This window comes from Lactuca serriola, chromosome 5 (genome assembly GCF_051521515.1).
Source record: "Lactuca serriola cultivar US96UC23 chromosome 5, Lser_US96UC23_V15, whole genome shotgun sequence".
Classification (NCBI taxonomy): domain Eukaryota; kingdom Viridiplantae; phylum Streptophyta; class Magnoliopsida; order Asterales; family Asteraceae; genus Lactuca; species Lactuca serriola.
Window position 1 is genome coordinate 153,274,863 of NC_136412.1, and position 26,131 is coordinate 153,300,993.

General features: G+C 42.7%; 2 protein-coding genes across 2 annotated transcripts; both read right to left on the reverse strand.

Annotated features, from left to right (window-relative positions):
- Positions 1–456: 456 nt before the first annotated feature.
- Positions 457–23,869, reverse strand: LOC145049891 (uncharacterized). Its single transcript, XM_078998233.1, has 5 exons — positions 23,614–23,869; positions 22,237–22,806; positions 21,354–22,101; positions 11,633–12,369; positions 457–1,256 (listed from the first exon to the last, which is right to left on the reverse strand). Exons 1-5 carry the CDS (start codon positions 23,867–23,869, stop codon positions 457–459), a joined length of 3,111 nt encoding a protein of 1,036 aa, XP_078854359.1.
- Positions 23,870–23,905: 36 nt separating this feature from the next.
- On the reverse strand, positions 23,906–25,453 carry LOC145049892 (uncharacterized). The gene has a single exon (XM_078998234.1). The coding sequence runs from the start codon at positions 25,451–25,453 to the stop codon at positions 23,906–23,908; it is 1,548 nt and encodes a 515-aa protein (XP_078854360.1).
- Positions 25,454–26,131: the final 678 nt, after the last annotated feature.

Below are 26,131 nucleotides of genomic sequence, written 5' to 3' on the forward strand. Positions count from 1 at the left end.
GAGTTCAAGAATGAAGTGGAGAATCAATTGGGTAGGAAAATCAAGATGCTTCGATCCGATCGAGGTGGAGAGTCTTGAATTCCACGATTATCTCAAGGAGTGTGGAATAGTTTCACAATTGACGCCTCCTAGGACACCGCAGTTGAATGGTATGGCAGAAAGGCATAATCGAACCTTATTGGATATGGTTCGCTCTATGATGAGTCGTGCTTCACTACCTATCTCTTTTTGGGGGTATGCCTTAGAGACTGCCGCCCATATCCTTAACTGAGTCCCTACTAAGAAGGTTGCCAAAACACCTCACGAGATGTGGACAGGGAAAGCTCCCTCGTTAGCACATATCAAGGTTTGGGGTTGCGAGGCTTTCATAAGACGAGATACTCACGACAAGCTTGAACCTCGTAGTGAGCGATGTATTTTCATCGGCTACCCACAGAAATCCTTTGGATATATCTTCTATTGCTGAAACTTCTCCAAAGCAAACACTATGGCCAATAGCTCCTTCTCCGTGGTTGAGTAGTTGCTTTGAGCATTGTCTAGTTTCCTTGATGCATAATAGATCACGTGGGAGGCCCTCCCGTTCTTTTGACCCAAAACGGCGCCTATCGCATAGTTGCTTGCATCACACATGATCTCAAAGGGGAGATCCCAATTTGGTGCTTGCATGATGGGGGCGGATGTAAGCAACTCTTTGAACTTGTCAAAAGCTTCTTTGCACGCCTCGTTGAACTCGAAATCAACCTCCTTTTGCAAGAGTTGGCACATTGGTCTTGTTATCTTTGAAAAATCCTTGATGAACCTTCGATAGAAACCTGCATGGCCCAAAAAAGAACGAACTTCCCGAACACAAGTCGGGTAAGGTAAGCTTTGAATAACATCAATTTTGGCCTTATCTACCTTAATTCCTTTTTTAGACACAATGTGACCCAAAATGAGACCTTGACTCACCATGAAATGACATTTTTCAAAATTTAGAACCAAATTTGTCTCAATGCATCTTTTTAAAATTTTGGTGAGATTGGTCAAACACTCTTGAAAGGAGTTGCCATATACCGTGAAATCGTCCATAAAAACCTCAATTATGTTTTCAACGTATTCCGAAAAGATACTAACCATACAACGTTGGAAAGTGGTCGGGGCATTACACAATCCGAATGACATTCTACGGTATGCGATAGTGCCAAATGGACATGTAAAAGTTGTCTTTTCTTGGTCCTCCGGTGCCACCGGGATTTGGTGAAAACCGGAGTACCCGTCTAGACAACAATAATGGGATTTCTTGGCCAACCTTTCTAACATTTGGTCAATGAAAGGCAATGGGAAATGATCTTTTCGTGTGCTTGCATTGAGTTTGCGGTAGTCAATACATACTCTCCACCCGTTTTGCACACGGGTGGGGACCATCATACCTTTGTTGTTTTCGACCACGGTGATTCCCGTCTTCTTTGGAACGACTTGCACCGGGCTCACCCACTTGCTATCCGAGATTGGATAGATCATCCCCGCATCTAGGAGCTTCAAAATCTCTTTCTTGACCACTTCCATCATTGGCGGATTCAACCTTCTTTGTGCGTCCCGTCTCGGCTTGCATTTATCCTCCATTAAGATTTTGTGCATACAAGTGGAGGGGCTCAATCCCTTGATATCCGCAATCGTCCATCCCATGGCTTCTTTATGCTCCTTCAACACCTTGATGAGTTGTTCTTCTTCAAATTCGGTTAAGTGAGTTGAAATGATAACCGGAAGGGTTTCATTCTTTCCCAAATAGGCATACTTCAAGTGTTGAGGTAAGACCTTCAATTCCAATTCGGGCGGTTGAACAAGGGATGGGGGCAATTTTGTATGAGTTGGGGGCAATTCAACTTGCTTGACATCTAATCTTGTGGATTTCTTCATCTCCATTTTATTTACCAACTTCTCAACTTCCGGATCCAAAGAATAAAGTTTTAATTGCTCGGCTAGCTTCCCACAATCGAATCCTTTGCTTAAGATCATCTCCAATATATCACCGTTAGATAACTCGAACAATTCTTGAGTGATTGGCTCGACAACATCAACAAAGTACAAAGATGAAACATCACTAGGATATCTCATGGCATCATAAATATTAAAACTTATTGTTTCGCCATCAAACTCCATTGTCAAACTTCCCGCATACACATCGATCTTCGTCCTAGCCGTCTTCAAGAACGGTCTCCCAAGCAAGCTTAGAGCCGATTTGGAGGACACTTGCTCATCTAGATCAATCACATAGAAATCCGTCGGGAAAACCAATTGGTTCACTTGCACTAGGACATCTTCCAAAACACCTCTAGGAAAGACACTTGATTTATCCGCAAGAGAGATTATGACACCGGTTTCACTTAAGGGTCCGACATTCAATGATTCATACACCGAATAGGGCATGACATTGATAGAGGCACCAAGATCAAGCATAGCACTACTAAAAGTGACATCTCCAATCTTGCAAGGAACCGTGAACATCCCGGGATCTTTGCATTTGGGTGGAAGTTTCCTTTGTAAAACCGCGGATGCGTTTTCATTCATCAAAATTTTCTCATTTCCCTTCAACTTCCTCTTGTTGGTGCAAAGTTCTTTCAAGAACTTTGCATATCTCAGAATTTGCTTGATTGCATCAAGTAGAGGGATGTTTACTTCCACCTTTCGGAAGGTGTCCAAAATCTCTTTCTCCTCCATATTCTTCTTTGAAGTTGCAAGTCGGGAGGGGAACGGTGGTTGAGTGGTTATCGGTGTTACTAAAGGGGTAGTCTTCTTTGGGGCTCCGACTTGTGCATCGTTCTTGACTATAGGTTGTTCAATGGGAATGATCTCTATTTCTTTTTCTTCTTCCCTTGGCTTCTTCTTTGAAGTACTTTCTCCGGCTTGTTTGCCACTTCTCAAGGTCACCACATTGACATTTGGGTTCTTTTCGGTTTGAGAAGGGAGTTTACCACGGGATTCCAACTTGCTTATAGATGTAACTATATCTCCCATTTGTGCTTCAAGGTTGGAGATACTAGTCCTTGTCTCTTTTTGGAATTGTTGGGTACTAGTGGCTAGAGATTTAACAATGTCTTCAAGAGACATTCCGAAGCTACTTGGTTGAGATTGAGGAGGTTGTTGATGATGATGTGGAGGGTGTGGTTTGGTTTGATAGTGTGGTTGTTGATGTTGGTATTGAGGTTGTGGTGGTGGATAGGACGGTCTAACCAATGCATTTTGAGGCAATGATCTTGAGTTGTAGCTCATGTTGGGATTTGGCTTCCAACTCGAATTATATGCATTTTGGTAACCGGATGGTTTGTTGTGGTAGTTTTGGAACTCTCCCGTGGCATTCACATGTTCCGCATCTTCTTGAAGGATGGGACACATATCCGTAGGATGTCCCATTGTTGCACATATTCCACACACCATCACTTGTGGAGTTTGTCCCATGGCTAGCTTTTGGACAACGGAGGTTAGATCTTTTATTTGAGACTCAAGATTTGATGTTCCCACTTCATTGACTTTGTGTTGTGTGTCTCTCTTCATGTCTTGGCGAGGGCCAAAATGTTGTGAATTTGCGGTTATGGTGTTGAAAAGTTGTATTGTTTGTTGTGGGGTTTTACTAAAGACATCTCCACCACTTGAGGCATCAACTAGTCTTCTCTCCATTGGCAACAATCCCTCATAGAAGTGTTGAATGAGGAGTTGTTCCGGAATTTGGTGTTGTGGGCAACTATAGCACAAGTTGTTGAACCTCTCCCAATAATCATGGAAAGTCTCATTTTGACATTGGCGGATTCCACAAATCCCATTTCTAAGACTTGAGACTCTTGAGGCGGGATAGAATTTATCAAGGAAAGCTCTTTCCATGTCGGTCCATGAGTTGATCGACCCCGGTGGAAGATAGAATAACCAATCTTTTGCTCTATCGGCCAATGAAAAGGGGAATGCCCTTAGCTTGATTTGGTCATCGGTTGACCCTTGTGGCTTCATGCTAGTGCAAATAATGTGGAACATCTTCAAATGCTTATGAGGGTCTTCATTCTCCAATCCATGAAAAGTTGGTAGATGATGGACTAAACTTGACTTCAACTTCGAGCCTCCTTCCAAAATCGGGTAATTGATACCGGTTGGAGTTTGTGTAACATTGGTATCCATCATTTGCCTCAAAGTTCTTTCGGGAACTTCTCCTCCGTCCGCCATTGCAATTGGTTCAATAATGGGTGGGTTTTGTTGTAGGGGTGGTGTTTCGGGAATTTCTTGGCGAGGGTCGGGACTAGAATCGGGTTCTATATCATTTAATGAAGCGGTTTCAACTTCCGGGTCCCCGTGGGGGTTAGAAGTTTGACCAAGTTCAACTCGTTTTTCCTTTGCCAAATGCCTTGCTTCTTTTTCGATTTTCGGATTGTAAATCAAGTCACCTGTACGCTGAGATCTGGGCATAGAGAAACAAATTGATTAAAAATAAACCAATCCCCGGCAACGGCGCCAAAAATTTGGTGGTTGTCGAGGCCAATACAAATAATAACCCTAAATATTACACACTAACATAGTGTATAGTGGTAAAGGGATCGAATCCACGGAGATTGGTTCAATTTATAACTCTATGAAAAATCTCTTTGTAAAAATACTTGTAAAATGACAATAAAAATAAAATGGGGGGTTTTGATGTTTTGAAATACTTGAAACAAACTAGAATTAACTATGATTTAAATAGACATATGCAACAAAAATAAGATTTTGATGTAAAATCAATAAGGGAGAGATGGTTGACTTAAAGTTTCCTCACTTTGACTTTTGATGAACATATCATTAGAATCCAATGGTGCAATACTTTGATTTAAATCCTTAATTTGGCTATAGCAATCCAAGGAGCTTGAGATTACCTAGACTTTTCTTAATTGTTGAAATGGCTAGAGAAGCTCATAACAATTTCCTTAGTCAAAGTCACTAATTCCAAATAGCATGTAATTAGTGAAAGTCAACTAACATTAAGAACCAAAAAGTCACCAAATCCAAGAGGGGTCAAATGCTTTCACCACCATGTTGGAGGAAATGTTTTTATGATTGTGTGAAGCAAAAACAACACAAAAATCATTTGTTGCTTGCTAATTTGAGGATCATTTACTTAATCAAGAAATTAGCCAACTAATCACCACAAACATATTTAAACTCATGAATAAAAACATACTAGTAGTGATAATATGATAAAACACAAAACAATTCCATAAAGATTTAAGAACAAGTTCATGGATTCTTCAACATCCAACAAAAGTTCAAAAGATTCAACAAAAAGTCAACCAAGATTTGTTTAGCCAAGCATGGCTAAACTCAAATGAACAAAGTTAGATAAGATTGTACCAAACATTTGACAAGATTCAAGAGATGAAAAGAAGATATTCTTCAAGTGTTCTTGGCCTCCAAAAGTGCTCCAAACTCCAGAGAGAAAGTCTCAAAATCGGACCTCCAAGATTAGGCTAAAGAGGCACACCAAACTTCCCAAAATAGAGCTCTTAGCAAAATCCCGAAATTGCCCTAGTCAGGAACCCATGCGGGCCGCGGGGAATCTTACGCGGGCCGCGGGCTCTGACGGGTATTTTTGGGCTTCTTCAAGTTTTGGGCCCCCACAGCTAATCCATTGGCCCAGTTCGAATCCAATCAACTCCTAGCCCATTTTTCTTCAGTATTTCTTCAACTAAAGCCCAATTTGTCCATCCACATCACTCTAAACTTTCGCAAACTCCCAAATATTGATCTTGCACACTCAAGAATTCTCCCGCGTATTTCAAATTTAAAGCTCAATTCTTCCAAGCCTTCAAGCAATTGACAAGTCCACCCCATGAGTCACCTTCATAGCCATCAAGCACGAAATACCCAATTCCCTTCAAGCCCAATCGCCTCCCAAGAGTGCCGCTCCGCTAGTTTCCAAGAAAATCTGCAATAATGCTCAAGAAACTAGAAAGCACCTGAAATGGTCCTCAAGTAAGACAAGACTAAATGAACTTGGGACAAACTACCCTAGAAATAAAAAGAATGGATAGAACCATGGAACCTGTTCGATGTTAGTCAACATGGTCAGAATTGATCTCGCTGCTGTCTCACAACTTTTTCATCCGATGACAATGGGACCAAAAACCACAGCCAGGACAACTCATCTAGGTGAATAAGTAGGGATGGTCAGTCGTAGTCTTAATGGAACATGCATACAATGAAGAACATATGTAGTAGCGAGAAAGCAACTGGATGGGCTCGGGTGGAGCTCTTCTTTAAGTGCACACTCTGATCTCACGTCTGTCGGTTTCTCTCATGTGTAACTTGGTTTAATCGCTCGGGCACCGTTGTAGGAATCGGTTCACTTAGTGTTGGCCCAAACCTCCCATAGTATCCGACTCGACAGTCTCCCTAACATCACCAATTTGCGAAGAAAAAAAACAACTCGATCTATATACAATAAAACAGACCTATACAAATGAATATCAAACGTCGGGTGACCAAGATGTTGGGAAATTTGTTCAATAATTGAACCGGCCACCTATCTAAGATAGTTGCAACTGAAAATTTGCATGCTTTTTTTTTTAATAATTGAAGGTAATGTATTAACTATCGAAATTTTTAACAAGAAACCCTTTGACTCAAAATTTGGTTCCCAAAGGTGTGTAAGTGGAACCGAAAGGGTAATGATATAATCTGAATGGCCTAAGTGTGAAAATGACCATGTGTGGAGCATAAAGATGTAATGTAAGCTCCTTTTCAAACTTGTGGTTTTTCAAAGATAATGAAAATGTCCAAATGTGGACTAAAAGACTCTCTAAAATTCTAAGAAAATCGCAAAAAGATATGGTGATGTAAAGAGACTGGATATGGATTCTACTCGGGGACAAGCACCAATGCTTCATCCTAACAGTTCAAACATGATCAAGTGTGATCCTCTCGGCGGTAGTGACCGCAAGGCTAAGAACATCCATTGCTATAGTATATCCAACAGTTGTTAGTATTGTATGCATAATTTTTCATGAAACTACCTGGCCATGATCACTTACCCCTTTAAGCTACCAGCATCTGATCCCAAGTATGAAATCCCAAACTGCAGCCAATGGTCCCGGTTCGATGGGTGAGATAGCAACAAGATCCTGGACCAATAATGATACAATAATTGTGAACCTGTTCCATGGTATCCAAGAGAGGTGAGAATAAACAGACAACAAAAATGCATGAATGCTAATGCCTTAGGCTAAATGTTATGCAAAAATATAAAAGGTGAAAAAGAAGAAAATAAAATCTTTTTGGAATTTTAAATAAATAAAAAAAATGAATGAAAATTAGCTTAATAATAAAATGTTAAGCAACCTAGTTAAAAATGCATGAAAAAGTAAAAGGTAAGGGAAATGCCCCACCCCAAGCTTAAGAACAAGCATTGTCCTCAATGCTTAAGGAAAGGGCGGAAAGGACCTAAATCGGAGGGTCGGGCGGCGGGAAATGCCCGTGGCGATAATGGTAGTCCCATATATCTTGGACCTGGCGGGAAATGGGAGGGAAGGACTGCTCCAATCGATCAACGCGACTCGCCACATCTTGGATGGCTCTCGTATTCTCTTGCGTTTGGGTATCGATGCGCTGCACCGTGGAGAACATTGTGGCAAATTGATCAAAGAACGTAGGGGGGAAATATGGTGGGACTTCGTGTCCCCCCTGCTGCTGCAGCTGGAACTGAGGCTCGACGAATTGCTGTGCAGGCTGAAACTGGTCATCCTCATCATCTACAGGTGGAGGGTAGTCTGATGGAATGATCCATTGCTCGATATCGGTCGGCTTAAAACTCCCTATATACTCATGGGGGTGAATGAGGTATGGTTGGTTGTCAAGGATCCACATGGGACCGACGACCGAATCCCGGATGAGTTGCATTCGGCGAAGTGCGTTGCCGTCAAAGCTAGAGGGGCCGGAAGCCTTCTCGAATGGAAGAGTAGAGAGATGAAGTTGAAGCGGTGGCCGGGATGCAATGAGGGTGATTATTCCCCCAATGAAAATGTCTCCTTTGTCCATAGTTGTGAGGTTGTAACACTTGGTGAAGAAAAAGGAGGCAAAATCAGGCCGCGGACCGTTCTCACGAGTCATGCACCAAAGGAAAAATAATTCCGCCTTTGAAATTTGTCCCACTTCGGAGCGGGCGAAAATGGTGCATGTGAGAACTCGATGCGCTAGGCGCAAACATGGGTGGATTATGGAGGAGGCCTTTGACGAAGACGATGAGTATTGTGGCTCGTTGGTAATTTGTTGCCAAAAGTGATGCTCATTGAAGTTTCCGGGCCATGGGTCATATTGTTAATATAGGTTGTCCACTGGAGTGCCCATCAGGGCGTTCACGACCCAATGCGGTAGGGATCGTTTCTCACCGAGCATTTGGAAGGTGACAGTTTGGGCTTCCTCCTCGGAATTGAGTGTGGCAAGAAATTCCAAGGTGGGTTCAACATAGGTGGCGACGTGGTTATAGAGGAATTGACCCCACCCGATGTTGTTAAATAACGCTTGGACTCCATCGAGCACCCCAAGACTAGCAAAAGATTCCCTATGGAGGAATTTTGTTGACTTGACTTGACGCTTATTTGAAACGAGAAAATCATAAGTTTTACGATCCTCGCGATTCAACAAACGAAACGGGGGATCCTTGGATTTTCCCTTCGACCCTCCCTTAGAGGAAGTTGCTCCCGTCCCCGTTTTTGCACGCTTTGACATTTATTCGGGACAAAATTTTACCAATAATAATTTTCAGCCACAATAAAGGCACACAATACCAACAACAAATGGGAAATTGGGATGTAAACAATCAAGTTATAGGAATGAGATTACCCAATTTCTTAGACCCGGGATGAACTAGTGCCACCAAAAAGATTTCATCAAGACATACCCCAAGCTTGCAATTTTGCTCCGTATTTGACGCTTTAATCGCTAAAACAACCCCACAAACTAGCTTCAAGATGACATTCCGGCGAATGGAGTGGCGGCACCCGGAATTAGACGGAAATTTTTCGTGAGTTTTTGCGAGAAGATTGGTATGCCTAGAAAGCTCTTGATGAGAGAAACAAAACCCCGTGCTCGGATTCTCCAATGGTGGCCGGAGTTGGCCGGAAAACGCGAAAGAAGGTGGTGGTGGGTGGTGGTGGCGCCCGGAATTCCGGCCACAGATCGGACCGGAATTTGGGTGGGGTTTGTAGAGGATGAAAAATGGAGAAGAATGGCGGTGGTTTCGCGAGATTCCGACCGGTAGAACTCCGGGAAAATGGATTTTAGTGAGAAGTGGGTTTAGTGTTCTTGAGCTTCTAGAGAGAGAATGAAGGAATTTGTTAGGTTAGAATGAAGAAGAAGGGTGCTGGAGGTGTTTAATCTTTGGTCAAGGAAGGTCAAATCCGGATCAATGTTGGTCAACTCAGTAAACCTCTTGGTCAACGAAAGTCAAGGCAGTCAACAGCTCAAAACATCAGTCAAATCGACCAACACGCGGGCTGGGCGCGGGCCGCGTGCTGGCCGCGTCTAGCATCCTCGAATACAACAGAAACAAAAGCAAAAAATACGACTTCTGCGCAGGTTGGCCGCATGAGCTGGTTTGCTCAAAAAATTGTCAAGTGCTTCGAAAATCCACGCGGGTCAGGCGCGGGCTGGCCGCGGGTACTGAATTGAATTTGAGCTTTTGGTCCACGCGGGCTGGACTCGGGTCGCGGGCTGGCCACGTCTACTTGCTAGAAAACCTTCTGAACCTTCTGACCTTTTATGCGGGCTGGGCTCGGGCCGCAGGCTATGTTGCACATCAAAAATTGGATTTTTCCAAAAAAAAACTGATTTTTAAGCCAAAACGATCCCCGTAAGGCCCGTTATCAAAAATTTGACAAAATTTGGAGTAAAATGGGGATCGATTGGTGAAACCTTTCAAAAATTGGAGTAAAATGATTTATTAGAATTTGAAAAAATGGTGAAAGCACATTGCTTTCCAAAAATGCCCTTCTTTAACGTCTTTGGCGAGACGTTCTCCTAGCTTTTTTTCAACACATCGGGACATCCAAATGGATGATTTCAAGGGCATTAGCACTGTAACCTTCATAGAATGGCTTCAACCGGTGCCCATTGACTTTGAAAATTTGTCCCGTCTTTTCGCTTTGAATTTCCACCGCCCCATGGTCAAAGGTCTTAATCACAACAAAAGGTCCAATCCATCTTGACCTTAGCTTGCCTGGAAATAACTTCAATCGTGATCGGTATAGTAAGACCATATGCCCCGGTTCAAAATGCTTCCGGGTGATGGACTTGTCGTGGAAGAGCTTCGTTTTCTCCTTGTAAATCCTTGCGTTTTCATAAGAGTCGTTTCTCAATTCTTCTAGCTCTTGGAGTTGAAGTTTCCTATGCCTTCCCGCCTCGTCAATGTTGAAATTGCATTGCTTGACCACCCAAAATGCACGGTGCTCTAACTCGACGGGAAGATGACATGGCTTTCCAAAGACCAACCTAAACAGGGACATTCCTATCGGGGTCTTGTACGCAGTCCGATAGGCCCATAAGGCATCGTCTAGTCTCAAACTCCAATCCTTCCTTGTCGGATTCACTGTTTTCTCTAGAATAGACTTCACTTCACGATTCGAAACCTCCGCTTGACCATTTGTTTGAGGGTGATAGGCGGTAGAGACACGATGGGTCACGTTGTACTTTTTCAATAAAGCTTCCATCATTTTGTTGCAAAAGTGCGTCCCTCTATCACTAATCAAAGCCCTAGGCACACCAAATCTCACAAACACATTAGATTTTAAAAACTCGATAACTGTTTTGGCATCATTCGATCTTGTGGCTTTGGCCTCAACCCACTTAGAAACATAGTCAACCGCGAGCAAGATGTCAATGTTTCCAAACGAAACAGGAAATGGGCCCATGAAATCAATCCCCCATATGTTAAAAATTTCACAAACAAGGATTGGATTTTGGGGCATTTGGTTCTTTTGCGAAATGTTTCCCGTCATTTGACACCGTTCACAACTTTTGCAAAACAAGTAGCAGTCGCGTGACATGGTTGGCAAAAATAGTCCACATTCAAGAACCTTTCTCAAGGTTCGGCTAGGTCCGAAGTGTCCCCCACAAGCAAATTCATGACAAAATTGCAAAATGGATTGGTGCTCTTGTTGGGGTACACATCGCCTAATGATTTGATCGGGACAATGTTTCCACAAATAAGGCTCATCCCACATATAATATTTTGCATCACTTTTCAACTTTTCTTTTTGAGCACGTGTGAATGTGTCGGGATACCTTTTTGTGACCAAAAAGTTAACGATATCGGCATACCAAGGAATAGATTGAGTAAGGGAAAAGATATGCTCATCCGGAAACTCGTCCCGCAACGGGAGAGGAGTTTCATTTGAAGTGATCCGGCTTAGATGATCGGCCACGAGGTTCTCGCATCCGCTCTTGTCCCGGATTTCCAAGTCAAATTCTTGTAACAGTAGGATCCACCGGATGAGTCTCGGCTTTGCATATTTCTTGTTCATCAAGTACTTGAGAGCCGCATGATCCGAATACACTATGACTTTGGTGCCAAGTAGATATTGCTGAAACTTCTCCAAAGCAAACAATATGGCCAATAGCTCCTTCTCCGTGGTTGAGTAGTTGCTTTGAGCATTGTCTAGTGTCCTTGATGCATAATAGATCACGTGGGAGGCCCTCCCGTTCTTTTGACCCAAAACGGCGCCTATCGCATAGTTGCTTGCATCACACATGATCTCAAAGGGGAGATCCCAATTTGGTGCTTGCATGATGGGGGCGGATGTAAGCAACTCTTTGAACTTGTCAAAAGCTTCTTTGCACGCCTCGTTGAACTCGAAATCAACCTCCTTTTGCAAGAGTTGGCACATTGGTCTTGTTATCTTTGAAAAATCCTTGATGAACCTTCGATAGAAACCTGCATGGCCCAAAAAAGAACGAACTTCCCGAACACAAGTCGGGTAAGGTAAGCTTTGAATAACATCAATTTTGGCCTTATCTACCTCAATTCCTTTTTTAGACACAATGTGACCCAAAATGAGACCTTGACTCACCATGAAATGACATTTTTCAAAATTTAGAACCAAATTTGTCTCAATGCATCTTTTTAAAATTTTGGTGAGATTGGTCAAACACTCTTGAAAGGAGTTGCCATATACCGTGAAATCGTCCATAAAAACCTCAATTATGTTTTCAACGTATTCCGAAAAGATACTAACCATACAACGTTGGAAAGTGGCCGGGGCATTACACAATACGAATGGCATTCTACGGTATGCGATAGTGCCAAATGGACATGTAAAAGTTGTCTTTTCTTGGTCCTCCGGTGCCACCGGGATTTGGTGAAAACCGGAGTACCCGTCAAGACAACAATAATGGGATTTCTCGGCCAACCTTTCTAACATTTGGTCAATGAAAGGCAATGGGAAATGATCTTTTCGTGTGCTTGCATTGAGTTTGCGGTAGTCAATACATACTCTCCACCCGTTTTGCACACGGGTGGGGACCATCATACCTTTGTTGTTTTCGACCACGGTGATTCCCGTCTTCTTTGGAACGACTTGCACCGGGCTCACCCACTTGCTATCCGAGATTGGATAGATCATCCCCGCATCTAGGAGCTTCAAAATCTCTTTCTTGACCACTTCCATCATTGGCAGATTCAACCTTCTTTGTGCGTCCCGTCTCGGCTTGCATTTATCCTCCATTAAGATTTTGTGCATACAAGTGGAGGGGCTCAATCCCTTGATATCCGCAATCGTCCATCCCATGGCTTCTTTGTGCTCCTTCAACACCTTGATGAGTTGTTATTCTTCAAATTCGGTTAAGTGAGTTGAAATGATAACCGGAAGGGTTTCATTCTTTCCCAAATAGGCATACTTCAAGTGTTGAGGTAAGACCTTCAATTCCAATTCGGGCGGTTGAACAAGGGATGGGGGCAATTTTGTATGAGTTGGGGGCAATTCAACTTGCTTGACATCTAATCTTGTGGATTTCTTCATCTCCATTTTATTTACCAACTTCTCAACTTCCGGATCCAAAGAATAAAGTTTTAATTGCTCGGCTAGCTTCCCACAATCGAATCCTTTGCTTAAGATCATCTCCAATATATCACCGTTAGATAACTCGAACAATTCTTGAGTGATTGGCTCGACAACATCAACAAAGTACAAAGATGAAACATCACTAGGATATCTCATGGCATCATAAATATTAAAACTTATTGTTTCGCCATCAAACTCCATTGTCAAACTTCCCGCATACACATCGATCTTCGTCCTAGCCGTCTTCAAGAACGGTCTCCTAAGCAAGATTAGAGCCGATTTGGAGGACACTTGCTCATCTAGATCAATCACATAGAAATCCGCCGGGAAGACCAATTGGTTCACTTTCACTAGGACATCTTCCAAAACACCTCTAGGAAAGACACTTGATTTATCCGCAAGAGAGATTATGACACCGATTTCACTTAAGGGCCCGACATTCAATGATTCATACACCGAATAGGGCATGACATTGATAGAGGCACCAAGATCAAGCATAACACTACTAAAAGTGACATCTCCAATCTTGCAAGGAACCGTGAACATCCCGGGATCTTTGCATTTGGGTGGAAGTTTCCTTTGTAAAACCGCGGATGCGTTTTCATTCATCAAAATTTTCTCATTTCCCTTCAACTTCCTCTTGTTGGTGCAAAGTTCTTTCAAGAACTTTGCATATCTCAGAATTTGCTTGATTGCATCAAGTAGAGGGATGTTTACTTCCACCTTTCGGAAGGTGTCCAAAATCTCTTTCTCCTCCATATTCTTCTTTGAAGTTGCAATTCGGGAGGGGAACAGTGGTTGAGTGGTTATCGGTGTTATTAAATGGGTAGTCTTCTTTGGGGCTCCGACTTGTGCATCGTTCTTGACTATAGGTTCTTCAATGGGAATGATCTCTATTTCTTCCTCTTCTTCCCTTGGCTTCTTCTTTGAAGTACTTTCTCCGGCTTGTTTGCCACTTCTCAAGGTCACCACATTGACATTTGGGTTCTTTTCGGTTTGAGAAGGGAGTTTACCATGGGATTCCAACTTGCTTATAGATGTAACTATATCTCCCATTTGTGCTTCAAGGTTGGAGATACTAGTCCTTGTCTCTTTTTGGAATTGTTGGGTACTAGTGGCTAGAGATTTAACAATGTCTTCAAGAGACATTCCGAAGCTACTTGGTTGAGATTGAGGAGGTTGTTGATGATGATGTGGAGGGTGTGGTTTGGTTTGATAGTGTGGTTGTTGATGTTGGTATTGAGGTTGTGTTGGTGGATAGGACGGTCTAACCAATGCATTTTGAGGCAATGATCTTGAGTTGTAGCTCATGTTGGGATTTGGCTTCCAACTCGAATTATATGCATTTTGGTAACCGGATGGTTTGTTGTGGTAGTTTTGGAACTCTCCCGTGGCATTCACATGTTCCGCATCTTCTTGAAGGATGGGACACATATCCGTAGGATGTCCCATTGTTGCACATATTCCACACACCATCACTTGTGGAGTTTGTCCCATGGCTAGCTTTTGGACAACGGAGGTTAGATCTTTTATTTGAGACTCAAGATTTGATGTTCCCACTTCATTGACTTTGTGTTGTGTGTCTCTCTTCATGTCTTGGCGAGGGCCAAAATGTTGTGAATTTGCGGTTATGGTGTTGAAAAGTTGTATTGTTTGTTGTGGGGTTTTACTAAAGACATCTCCACCACTTGAGGCATCAACTAGTCTTCTCTCCATTGGCAACAATCCCTCATAGAAGTGTTGAATGAGGAGTTGTTCCGGAATTTGGTGTTGTGGGCAACTATAGCACAAGTTGTTGAACCTCTCCCAATAATCATGGAAAGTCTCATTTTGACCTTGGCGGATTCCACAAATCCCATTTCTAAGACTTGAGACTCTTGAGGCGGGATAGAATTTATCAAGGAAAGCTCTTGCCATGTCGGTCCATGAGTTGATCGACCCCGGTGGAAGATAGAATAACCAATCTTTTGCTCTATAGGGGAATTCCCTTAGCTTGATTTGGTCATCGGTTGACCCTCGTGGCTTCATGCTAGTGCAAATAATGTGGAACATCTTCAAATGCTTATGAGGGTCTTCATTCTTCAATCCATGAAAAGTTGGTAGATGATGGACTAAACTTGACATCAACTTCGAGCCTCCTTCCAAAATCGGGTAATTGATACCGGTTGGAGTTTGTGTAACATTGGTATCCATCATTTGCCTCAAAGTTCTTTCGGGAACTTCTCCTCCGTCCGCCATTGCAATTGGTTCAATAATGGGTGGGTTTTGTTGTAGGGGTGGTGTTTCGGGAATTTCTTGGCGAGGGTCGGGACTAGAATCGGGTTCTATATCATTTAATGAAGCGGTTTCAACTTCCGGGTCCCCGTGGGGGTTAGAAGTTTGACCAAGTTCAACTCGTTTTTCCTTTGCCAAATGCCTTGCTTCTTTTTCGATTTCCGGATTGTAAATCAAGTCACCTGTACGCTGAGATCTGGGCATAGAGAAACAAATTGATTAAAAATAAACCAATCCCCGGCAACGGCGCCAAAAATTTGGTGGTTGTCGAGGCCAATACAAATAATAACCCTAAATATTACACACTAACATAGTGTATAGTGGTAAAGGGATCGAATCCACGGAGATTGGTTCAATTTATAACTCTATGAAAAATCTCTTTGTAAAAATACTTGTAAAATGACAATAAAAATAAAATGGGGGGTTTTGATGTTTTGAAATACTTGAAACAAACTAGAATTAACTATGATTTAAATAGACATATGCAACAAAAATAAGATTTTGATGTAAAATCAATAAGGGAGAGATGGTTGACTTAAAGTTTCCTCACTTTGACTTTTGATGAACATATCATTAGAATCCAATGGTGCAATACTTTGATTTAAATCCTTAATTTGGCTATAGCAATCCAAGGAGCTTGAGATTACCTAGACTTTTCTTAATTGTTGAAATGGCTAGAGAAGCTCATAACAATTTCCTTAGTCAAAGTCACTAATTCCAAATAGCATGTAATTAGTGAAAGTCAACTAACATTAAGAACCAAAAAGTCACCAAATCCAAGAGGGGTCAAATGCTTTCACCACCATGTTGGAGGAAATGTTTTTATGATTGTGTGAAGCAAAAACAACACAAAAATCATTTGTTGCTTGCTAATTTGAGGATCATTTACTTAATCAAGAAATTAGCCAACTAATCACCACAAACATATTTAAACTCATGAATAAAAACATACTAGTAGTGATAATATGAAAAAACACAAAACAATTCCATAAAGATTTAAGAACAAGTTCATGGATTCTTCAACATCCAACAAAAGTTCAAAAGATTCAACAAAAAGTCAACCAAGATTTGTTTAGCCAAGCATGGCTAAACTCAAATGAAAAAAGTTAGATAAGATTGTACCAAACATTTGACAAGATTCAAGAGATGAAAAGAAGATATTCTTCAAGTGTTCTTGGCCTCCAAAAGTGCTCCAAACTCCAGAGAGAAAGTCTCAAAATCGGACCTCCAAGATTAGGCTAAAGAGGCACACCAAACTTCCCAAAATAGAGCTCTTAGCAAAATCCCGAAATTGCCCTAGTCAGGAACCCACGCGGGCCGCGGGGAATCTTACGCGGGCCGCGGGCTCTGACGGGTATTTTTGGGCTTCTTCAAGTTTTGGGCCCCCACAGCTAATCCATTGGCCCAGTTCGAATCCAATCAACTCCTAGCCCATTTTTCTTCAGTATTTCTTCAACTAAAGCCCAATTTGTCCATCCACATCACTCTAAACTTCCGCAAACTCCCAAATATTGATCTTGCACACTCAAGAATTCTCCCGCGTATTTCAAATTTAAAGCTCAATTCTTCCAAGCCTTCAAGCAATTGACAAGTCCACCCCATGAGTCACCTTCATAGCCATCAAGCACGAAATACCCAATTCCCTTCAAGCCTAATCGCCTCCCAAGAGTGCCGCTCCGCTAGTTTCCAAGAAAATCTGCAATAATGCTCAAGAAACTAGAAAGCACCTGAAATGGTCCTCAAGTAAGACAAGACTAAATGAACTTGGGACAAACTACCCTAGAAATAAAAAGAATGGATAGAACCATGGAACCTGTTCGATGTTAGTCAACATGGTCAGAATTGATCTTGCTGCTGTCTCACAACTTTTTCATCCGATGACAATGGGACCAAAAACCACAGCCAGGACAACTCATCTAGGTGAATAAGTAGGGATGGTCAGTCGTAGTCTTAATGGAACATGCATACAATGAAGAACATATGTAGTAGCGAGAAAGCTACTGGATGGGCTCGGGTGGAGCTCTTCTTTAAGTGCACACTCTGATCTCACGTCTGTCGGTTTCTCTCATGTGTAACTTGGTTTAATCGCTCGGGCACCGTTGTAGGAATCGGTTCACTTAGTGTTGGCCCAAACCTCCCATAGTATCCGACTCGACAGTCTCCCTAACATCACCAATTTGCGAAAAAAAAAACAACTCGATCTATATACAATAAAACAGACCTATACAAATGAATATCAAACGTCGGGTGACCAAGATGTTGGGAAATTTGTTCAATAATTGAACCGGCCACCTATCTAAGATAGTTGCAACTGAAAATTTGCATGCTTTTTTTTTTAATAATTGAAGGTAATGTATTAACTATCGAAATTTTTAACAAGAAACCCTTTGACTCAAAATTTGGTTCCCAAAGGTGTGTAAGTGGAACCGAAAGGGTAATGATATAATTTGAATGGCCTAAGTGTGAAAATGACCATGTGTGGAGCATAAAGATGTAATGTAAGCTCCTTTTCAAACTTGTGGTTTTTCAAAGATAATGAAAATGTCCAAATGTGGACTAAAAGACTCTCTAAAATTCTAAGAAAATCGCAAAAAGATATGGTGATGTAAAGAGACTGGATATGGATTCTACTCGGGGACAAGCACCAATGCTTCATCCTAACAGTTCAAACATGATCAAGTGTGATCCTCTCGGCGGTAGTGACCGCAAGGCTAAGAACATCCATTGCTATAGTATATCCAACAGTTGTTAGTATTGTATGCATAATTTTTCATGAAACTACCTGGCCATGATCACTTACCCCTTTAAGCTACCAGCATCTGATCCCAAGTATGAAATCCCAAACTGCAGCCAATGGTCCCGGTTCGATGGGTGAGATAGCAACAAGATCCTGGACCAATAATGATACAATAATTGTGAACCTGTTCCATGGTATCCAAGAGAGGTGAGAATAAACAGACAACAAAAATGCATGAATGCTAATGCCTTAGGCTAAATGTTATGCAAAAATATAAAAGGTGAAAAAGAAGAAAATAAAATCTTTTTGGAATTTTAAATAAATAAAAAAAATGAATGAAAATTAGCTTAATAATAAAATGTTAAGCAACCTAGTTAAAAATGCATGAAAAAGTAAAAGGTAAGGGAAATGCCCCACCCCAAGCTTAAGAACAAGCATTGTCCTCAATGCTTAAGGAAAGGGCGGAAAGGACCTAAATCGGAGGGTCGGGCGGCGGGAAATGCCGTGGCGATAATGGTAGTCCCATATATCTTGGACCTGGCGGGAAATGGGAGGGAAGGACTGCTCCAATCGATCAACGCGACTCGCCACATCTTGGATGGCTCTCGTATTCTCTTGCGTTTGGGTATCGATGCGCTGCACCGTGGAGAACATTGTGGCAAATTGATCAAAGAACGTAGGGGGGAAATATGGTGGGACTTCGTGTCCCCCCTGCTGCTGCAGCTGGAACTGAGGCTCAACGAATTGCTGTGCAGGCTGAAACTGGTCATCCTCATCATCTACAGGTGGAGGGTAGTCTGATGGAATGATCCATTGCTCGATATCGGTCGGCTTAAAACTCCCTATATACTCATGGGGGTGAATGAGGTATGGTTGGTTGTCAAGGATCCACATGGGACCGACGACCGAATCCCGGATGAGTTGCATTCGGCGAAGTGCGTTGCCGTCAAAGCTAGAGGGGCCGGAAGCCTTCTCGAATGGAAGAGTAGAGAGATGAAGTTGAAGCGGTGGCCGGGATGCAATGAGGGTGATTATTCCCCCAATGAAAATGTCTCCTTTGTCCATAGTTGTGAGGTTGTAACACTTGGTGAAGAAAAAGGAGGCAAAATCAGGCCGCGGACCGTTCTCACGAGTCATGCACCAAAGGAAAAATAATTCCGCCTTTGAAATTTGTCCCACTTCGGAGCGGGCGAAAATGGTGCATGTGAGAACTCGATGCGCTAGGCGCAAACATGGGTGGATTATGGAGGAGGCCTTTGACGAAGACGATGAGTATTGTGGCTCGTTGGTAATTTGTTGCCAAAAGTGATGCTCATTGAAGTTTCCGGGCCATGGGTCATATTGTTAATATAGGTTGTCCACTGGAGTGCCCATCAGGGCGTTCACGACCCAATGCGGTAGGGATCGTTTCTCACCGAGCATTTGGAAGGTGACAGTTTGGGCTTCCTCCTCGGAATTGAGTGTGGCAAGAAATTCCAAGGTGGGTTCAACATAGGTGGCGACGTGGTTATAGAGGAATTGACCCCACCCGATGTTGTTAAATAACGCTTGGACTCCATCGAGCACCCCAAGACTAGCAAAAGATTCCCTATGGAGGAATTTTGTTGACTTGACTTGACGCTTATTTGAAACGAGAAAATCATAAGTTTTACGATCCTCGCGATTCAACAAACGAAACGGGGGATCCTTGGATTTTCCCTTCGACCCTCCCTTAGAGGAAGTTGCTCCCGTCCCCGTTTTTGCACGCTTTGACATTTATTCGGGACAAAATTTTACCAATAATAATTTTCAGCCACAATAAAGGCACACAATACCAACAACAAATGGGAAATTGGGATGTAAACAATCAAGTTATAGGAATGAGATTACCCAATTTCTTAGACCCGGGATGAACTAGTGCCACCAAAAAGATTTCATCAAGACATACCCCAAGCTTGCAATTTTGCTCCGTATTTGACGCTTTAATCGCTAAAACAACCCCACAAACTAGCTTCAAGATGACATTCCGACGAATGGAGTGGCGGCACCCGGAATTAGACGGAAATTTTTCGTGAGTTTTTGCGAGAAGATTGGTATGCCTAGAAAGCTCTTGATGAGAGAAACAAAACCCCGTGCTCGGATTCTCCAATGGTGGCCGGAGTTGGCCGGAAAACGCGAAAGAAGGTGGTGGTGGGTGGTGGTGGCGCCCGGAATTCCGGCCACAGATCGGACCGGAATTTGGGTGGGGTTTGTAGAGGATGAAAAATGGAGAAGAATGGCGGTGGTTTCGCGAGATTCCGACCGGTAGAACTCCGGGAAAATGGATTTTAGTGAGAAGTGGGTTTAGTGTTCTTGAGCTTCTAGAGAGAGAATGAAGGAATTTGTTAGGTTAGAATGAAGAAGAAGGGTGCTGGAGGTGTTTAATCTTTGGTCAAGGAAGGTCAAATCCGGATCAATGTTGGTCAACTCAGTAAACCTCTTGGTCAACGAAAGTCAAGGCAGTCAACAGCTCAAAACATCAGTCAAATCGACCAACACGCGGGCTGGGCGCGGGCCGCGTGCTGGCCGCGTCTAGCATCCTCGAATACAACAGAAACAAAAGCAAAAAATACGACTTCTGCGCAGGTTGGCCGCATGAGCTGGTTTGCTCAAAAAATTGTCAAGTGCTTCGAAAATCCACGCGGGTCAGGCGCGGGCTGGCCGCGGGTACTGAATTGAATTTGAGCTTTTGGTCCACGCGGGCTGGACTCGGGTCGCGGGCTGGCCACGTCTACTTGCTAGAAAACCTTCTGAACCTTCTGACCTTTTATGCGGGCTGGGCTCGGGCCGCGGGCTATGTTGCACATCAAAAATTGGATTTTTCCAAAAAAAAAACTGATTTTTTAAGCCAAAACGATCCCCGTAAGGCCCGTTATCAAAAATTTGACAAAATTTGGAGTAAAATGGGGATCGATTGGTGAAACCTTTCAAAAATTGGAGTAAAATGATTTATTAGAATTTGAAAAAATGGTGAAAGCACATTGCTTTCCAAAAATGCCCTTCTTTAACGTCTTTGGCGAGACGTTCTCCTAGCTTTTTTTCAACACATCGGGACATCCAAATGGATGATTTGAAGGGCATTAGCACTGTAACCTTCATAGAATGGCTTCAACCGGTGCCCATTGACTTTGAAAATTTGTCCCGTCTTTTCGCTTTGAATTTCCACCGCCCCATGGTCAAAGGTCTTAATCACAACAAAAGGTCCAATCCATCTTGACCTTAGCTTGCCTGGAAATAACTTCAATCGTGATCGGTATAGTAAGACCCTATGCCCCGGTTCAAAATGCTTCCGGGTGATGGACTTGTCATGGAAGAGCTTCGTTTTCTCCTTGTAAATCCTTGCGTTTTCATAAGAGTCGTTTCTCAATTCTTCTAGCTCTTGGAGTTGAAGTTTCCTATGCCTTCCCGCCTCGTCAATGTTGAAATTGCATTGCTTGACCACCCAAAATGCACGGTGCTCTAACTCGACGGGAAGATGACATGGCTTTCCAAAGACCAACCTAAACAGGGACATTCCTATCGGGGTCTTGTACGCAGTCCGATAGGCCCATAAGGCATCGTCTAGTCTCAAACTCCAATCCTTCCTTGTCGGATTCACTGTTTTCTCTAGAATAGACTTCACTTCACGATTCGAAACCTCCGCTTGACCATTTGTTTGAGGGTGATAGGCGGTAGAGACACGATGGGTCACTTTGTACTTTTTCAATAAAGCTTCCATCATTTTGTTGCAAAAGTGCGTCCCTCTATCACTAATCAAAGCCCTAGGCACACCAAATCTCACAAACACATTAGATTTTAAAAACTCGATAACTGTTTTGGCATCATCCGATCTTGTGGCTTTGGCCTCAACCCACTTAGAAACATAGTCAACCGCGAGCAAGATGTCAATGTTTCCAAACGAAACAGGAAATGGGCCCATGAAATCAATCCCCCATATGTTAAAAATTTCACAAACAAGGATTGGATTTTGGGGCATTTGGTTCTTTTGCGAAATGTTTCCCGTCATTTGACACCGTTCACAACTTTTGCAAAACAAGTAGCAGTCGCGTGACATGGTTGGCAAAAATAGTCCACATTCAAGAACCTTTCTCAAGGTTCGGCTAGGTCCGAAGTGTCCCCCACAAGCAAATTCATGACAAAATTGCAAAATGGATTGGTGCTCTTGTTGGGGTACACATCGCCTAATGATTTGATCGGGACAATGTTTCCACAAATAAGGCTCATCCCACATATAATATTTTGCATCACTTTTCAACTTTTCTTTTTGAGCACGTGTGAATGTGTCGGGATACCTTTTTGTGACCAAAAAGTTAACGATATCGGCATACCAAGGAATAGATTGAGTAAGGGAAAAGATATGCTCATCCGGAAACTCGTCCCGCAACGGGAGAGGAGTTTCATTTGAAGTGATCCGGCTTAGATGATCGGCCACGAGGTTCTCGCATCCGCTCTTGTCCCGGATTTCCAAGTCAAATTCTTGTAACAGTAGGATCCACCGGATGAGTCTCGGCTTTGCATATTTCTTTGTCATCAAGTACTTGAGAGCCGCATGATCCGAATACACTATGACTTTGGTGCCAAGTAGATATTGCTGAAACTTCTCCAAAGCAAACAATATGGCCAATAGCTCCTTCTTCGTGGTTGAGTAGTTGCTTTGAGCATTGTCTAGTGTCCTTGATGCATAATAGATCACGTGGGAGGCCCTCCCGTTCTTTTGACCCAAAACGGCGCCTATCGCATAGTTGCTTGCATCACACATGATCTCAAAGGGGAGATCCCAATTTGGTGCTTGCATGATGGGGGCGGATGTAAGCAACTCTTTGAACTTGTCAAAAGCTTCTTTGCACGCCTCGTTGAACTCGAAATCAACCTCCTTTTGCAAGAGTTGGCACATTGGTCTTGTTATCTTTGAAAAATCCTTGATGAACCTTCGATAGAAACCTGCATGGCCCAAAAAAGAACGAACTTCCCGAACACAAGTCGGGTAAGGTAAGCTTTGAATAACATCAATTTTGGCCTTATCTACCTCAATTCCTTTTTTAGACACAATGTGACCCAAAATGAGACCTTGACTCACCATGAAATGACATTTTTCAAAATTTAGAACCAAATTTGTCTCAATGCATCTTTTTAAAATTTTGGTGAGATTGGTCAAACACTCTTGAAAGGAGTTGCCATATACCGTGAAATCGTCCATAAAAACCTCAATTATGTTTTCAACGTATTCCGAAAAGATACTAACCATACAACGTTGGAAAGTGGCCGGGGCATTACACAATACGAATGGCATTCTACGGTATGCGATAGTGCCAAATGGACATGTAAAAGTTGTCTTTTCTTGGTCCTCCGGTGCCACCGGGATTTGGTGAAAACCGGAGTACCCGTCTAGACAACAATAATGAGATTTCTCGGCCAACCTTTCTAACATTTGGTCAATGAAAGGCAATGGGAAATGATCTTTTCGTGTGCTTGCATTGAGTTTGCGGTAGTCAATACATACTCTCCACCCGTTTTGCACACGGGTGGGGACCATCATACCTTTGTTGTTTTCGACCACGGTGATTCCCGTCTTCTTTGGAACGACTTGCACCGGGCTCACCCACTTGCTATCCGAGATTGGATAGATCATCCCCGCATCTAGGAGCTTCAAAATCTCTTTCTTGACCACTTCCATCATTGGCAGATTCAACCTTCTTTGTGCGTCCCGTCTCGGCTTGCATTTATCCTCCATTAAGATTTTGTGCATACAAGTGGAGGGGCTCAATCCCTTGATATCCGCAATCGTCCATCCCATGGCTTCTTTGTGCTCCTTCAACACCTTGATGAGTTGTTATTCTTCAAATTCGGTTAAGTGAGTTGAAATGATAACCGGAAGGGTTTCATTCTTTCCCAAATAGGCATACTTCAAGTGTTGAGGTAAGACCTTCAATTCCAATTCGGGCGGTTGAACAAGGGATGGGGGCAATTTTGTATGAGTTGGGGGCAATTCAACTTGCTTGACATCTAATCTTGTGGATTTCTTCATCTCCATTTTATTTACCAACTTCTCAACTTCCGGATCCAAAGAATAAAGTTTTAATTGCTCGGCTAGCTTCCCACAATCGAATCCTTTGCTTAAGATCATCTCCAATATATCACCGTTAGATAACTCGAACAATTCTTGAGTGATTGGCTCGACAACATCAACAAAGTACAAAGATGAAACATCACTAGGATATCTCATGGCATCATAAATATTAAAACTTATTGTTTCGCCATCAAACTCCATTGTCAAACTTCCCGCATACACATCGATCTTCGTCCTAGCCGTCTTCAAGAACGGTCTCCTAAGCAAGATTAGAGCCGATTTGGAGGACACTTGCTCATCTAGATCAATCACATAGAAATCCGCCGGGAAGACCAATTGGTTCACTTTCACTAGGACATCTTCCAAAACACCTCTAGGAAAGACACTTGATTTATCCGCAAGAGAGATTATGACACCGGTTTCACTTAAGGGCCCGACATTCAATGATTCATACACCGAATAGGGCATGACATTGATAGAGGCACCAAGATCAAGCATAACACTACTAAAAGTGACATCTCCAATCTTGCAAGGAACCGTGAACATCCCGGGATCTTTGCATTTGGGTGGAAGTTTCCTTTGTAAAACCGCGGATGCGTTTTCATTCATCAAAATTTTCTCATTTCCCTTCAACTTCCTCTTGTTGGTGCAAAGTTCTTTCAAGAACTTTGCATATCTCAGAATTTGCTTGATTGCATCAAGTAGAGGGATGTTTACTTCCACCTTTCGGAAGGTGTCCAAAATCTCTTTCTCCTCCATATTCTTCTTTGAAGTTGCAATTCGGGAGGGGAACAGTGGTTGAGTGGTTATCGGTGTTACTAAATGGGTAGTCTTCTTTGGGGCTCCGACTTGTGCATCGTTCTTGACTATAGGTTCTTCAATGGGAATGATCTCTATTTCTTCCTCTTCTTCCCTTGGCTTCTTCTTTGAAGTACTTTCTCCGGCTTGTTTGCCACTTCTCAAGGTCACCACATTGACATTTGGGTTCTTTTCGGTTTGAGAAGGGAGTTTACCATGGGATTCCAACTTGCTTATAGATGTAACTATATCTCCCATTTGTGCTTCAAGGTTGGAGATACTAGTCCTTGTCTCTTTTTGTAATTGTTGGGTACTAGTGGCTAGAGATTTAACAATGTCTTCAAGAGACATTCCGAAGCTACTTGGTTGAGATTGAGGAGGTTGTTGATGATGATGTGGAGGGTGTGGTTTGGTTTGATAGTGTGGTTGTTGATGTTGGTATTGAGGTTGTGGTGGTGGATAGGACGGTCTAACCAATGCATTTTGAGGCAATGATCTTGAGTTGTAGCTCATGTTGGGATTTGGCTTCCAACTCGAATTATATGCATTTTGGTAACCGGATGGTTTGTTGTGGTAGTTTTGGAACTCTCCCGTGGCATTCACATGTTCCGCATCTTCTTGAAGGATGGGACACATATCCGTAGGATGTCCCATTGTTGCACATATTCCACACACCATCACTTGTGGAGTTTGTCCCATGGCTAGCTTTTGGACAACGGAGGTTAGATCTTTTATTTGAGACTCAAGATTTGATGTTCCCACTTCATTTACTTTGTGTTGTGTGTCTCTCTTCATGTCTTGGCGAGGGCCAAAATGTTGTGAATTTGCGGTTATGGTGTTGAAAAGTTGTATTGTTTGTTGTGGGGTTTTACTAAAGACATCTCCACCACTTGAGGCATCAACTAGTCTTCTCTCCATTGGCAACAATCCCTCATAGAAGTGTTGAATGAGGAGTTGTTCCGGAATTTGGTGTTGTGGGCAACTATAGCACAAGTTGTTGAACCTCTCCCAATAATCATGGAAAGTCTCATTTTGACCTTGGCGGATTCCACAAATCCCATTTCTAAGACTTGAGACTCTTGAGGCGGGATAGAATTTATCAAGGAAAGCTCTTGCCATGTCGGTCCATGAGTTGATCGACCCCGGTGGAAGATAGAATAACCAATCTTTTGCTCTATCGGCCAATGAAAA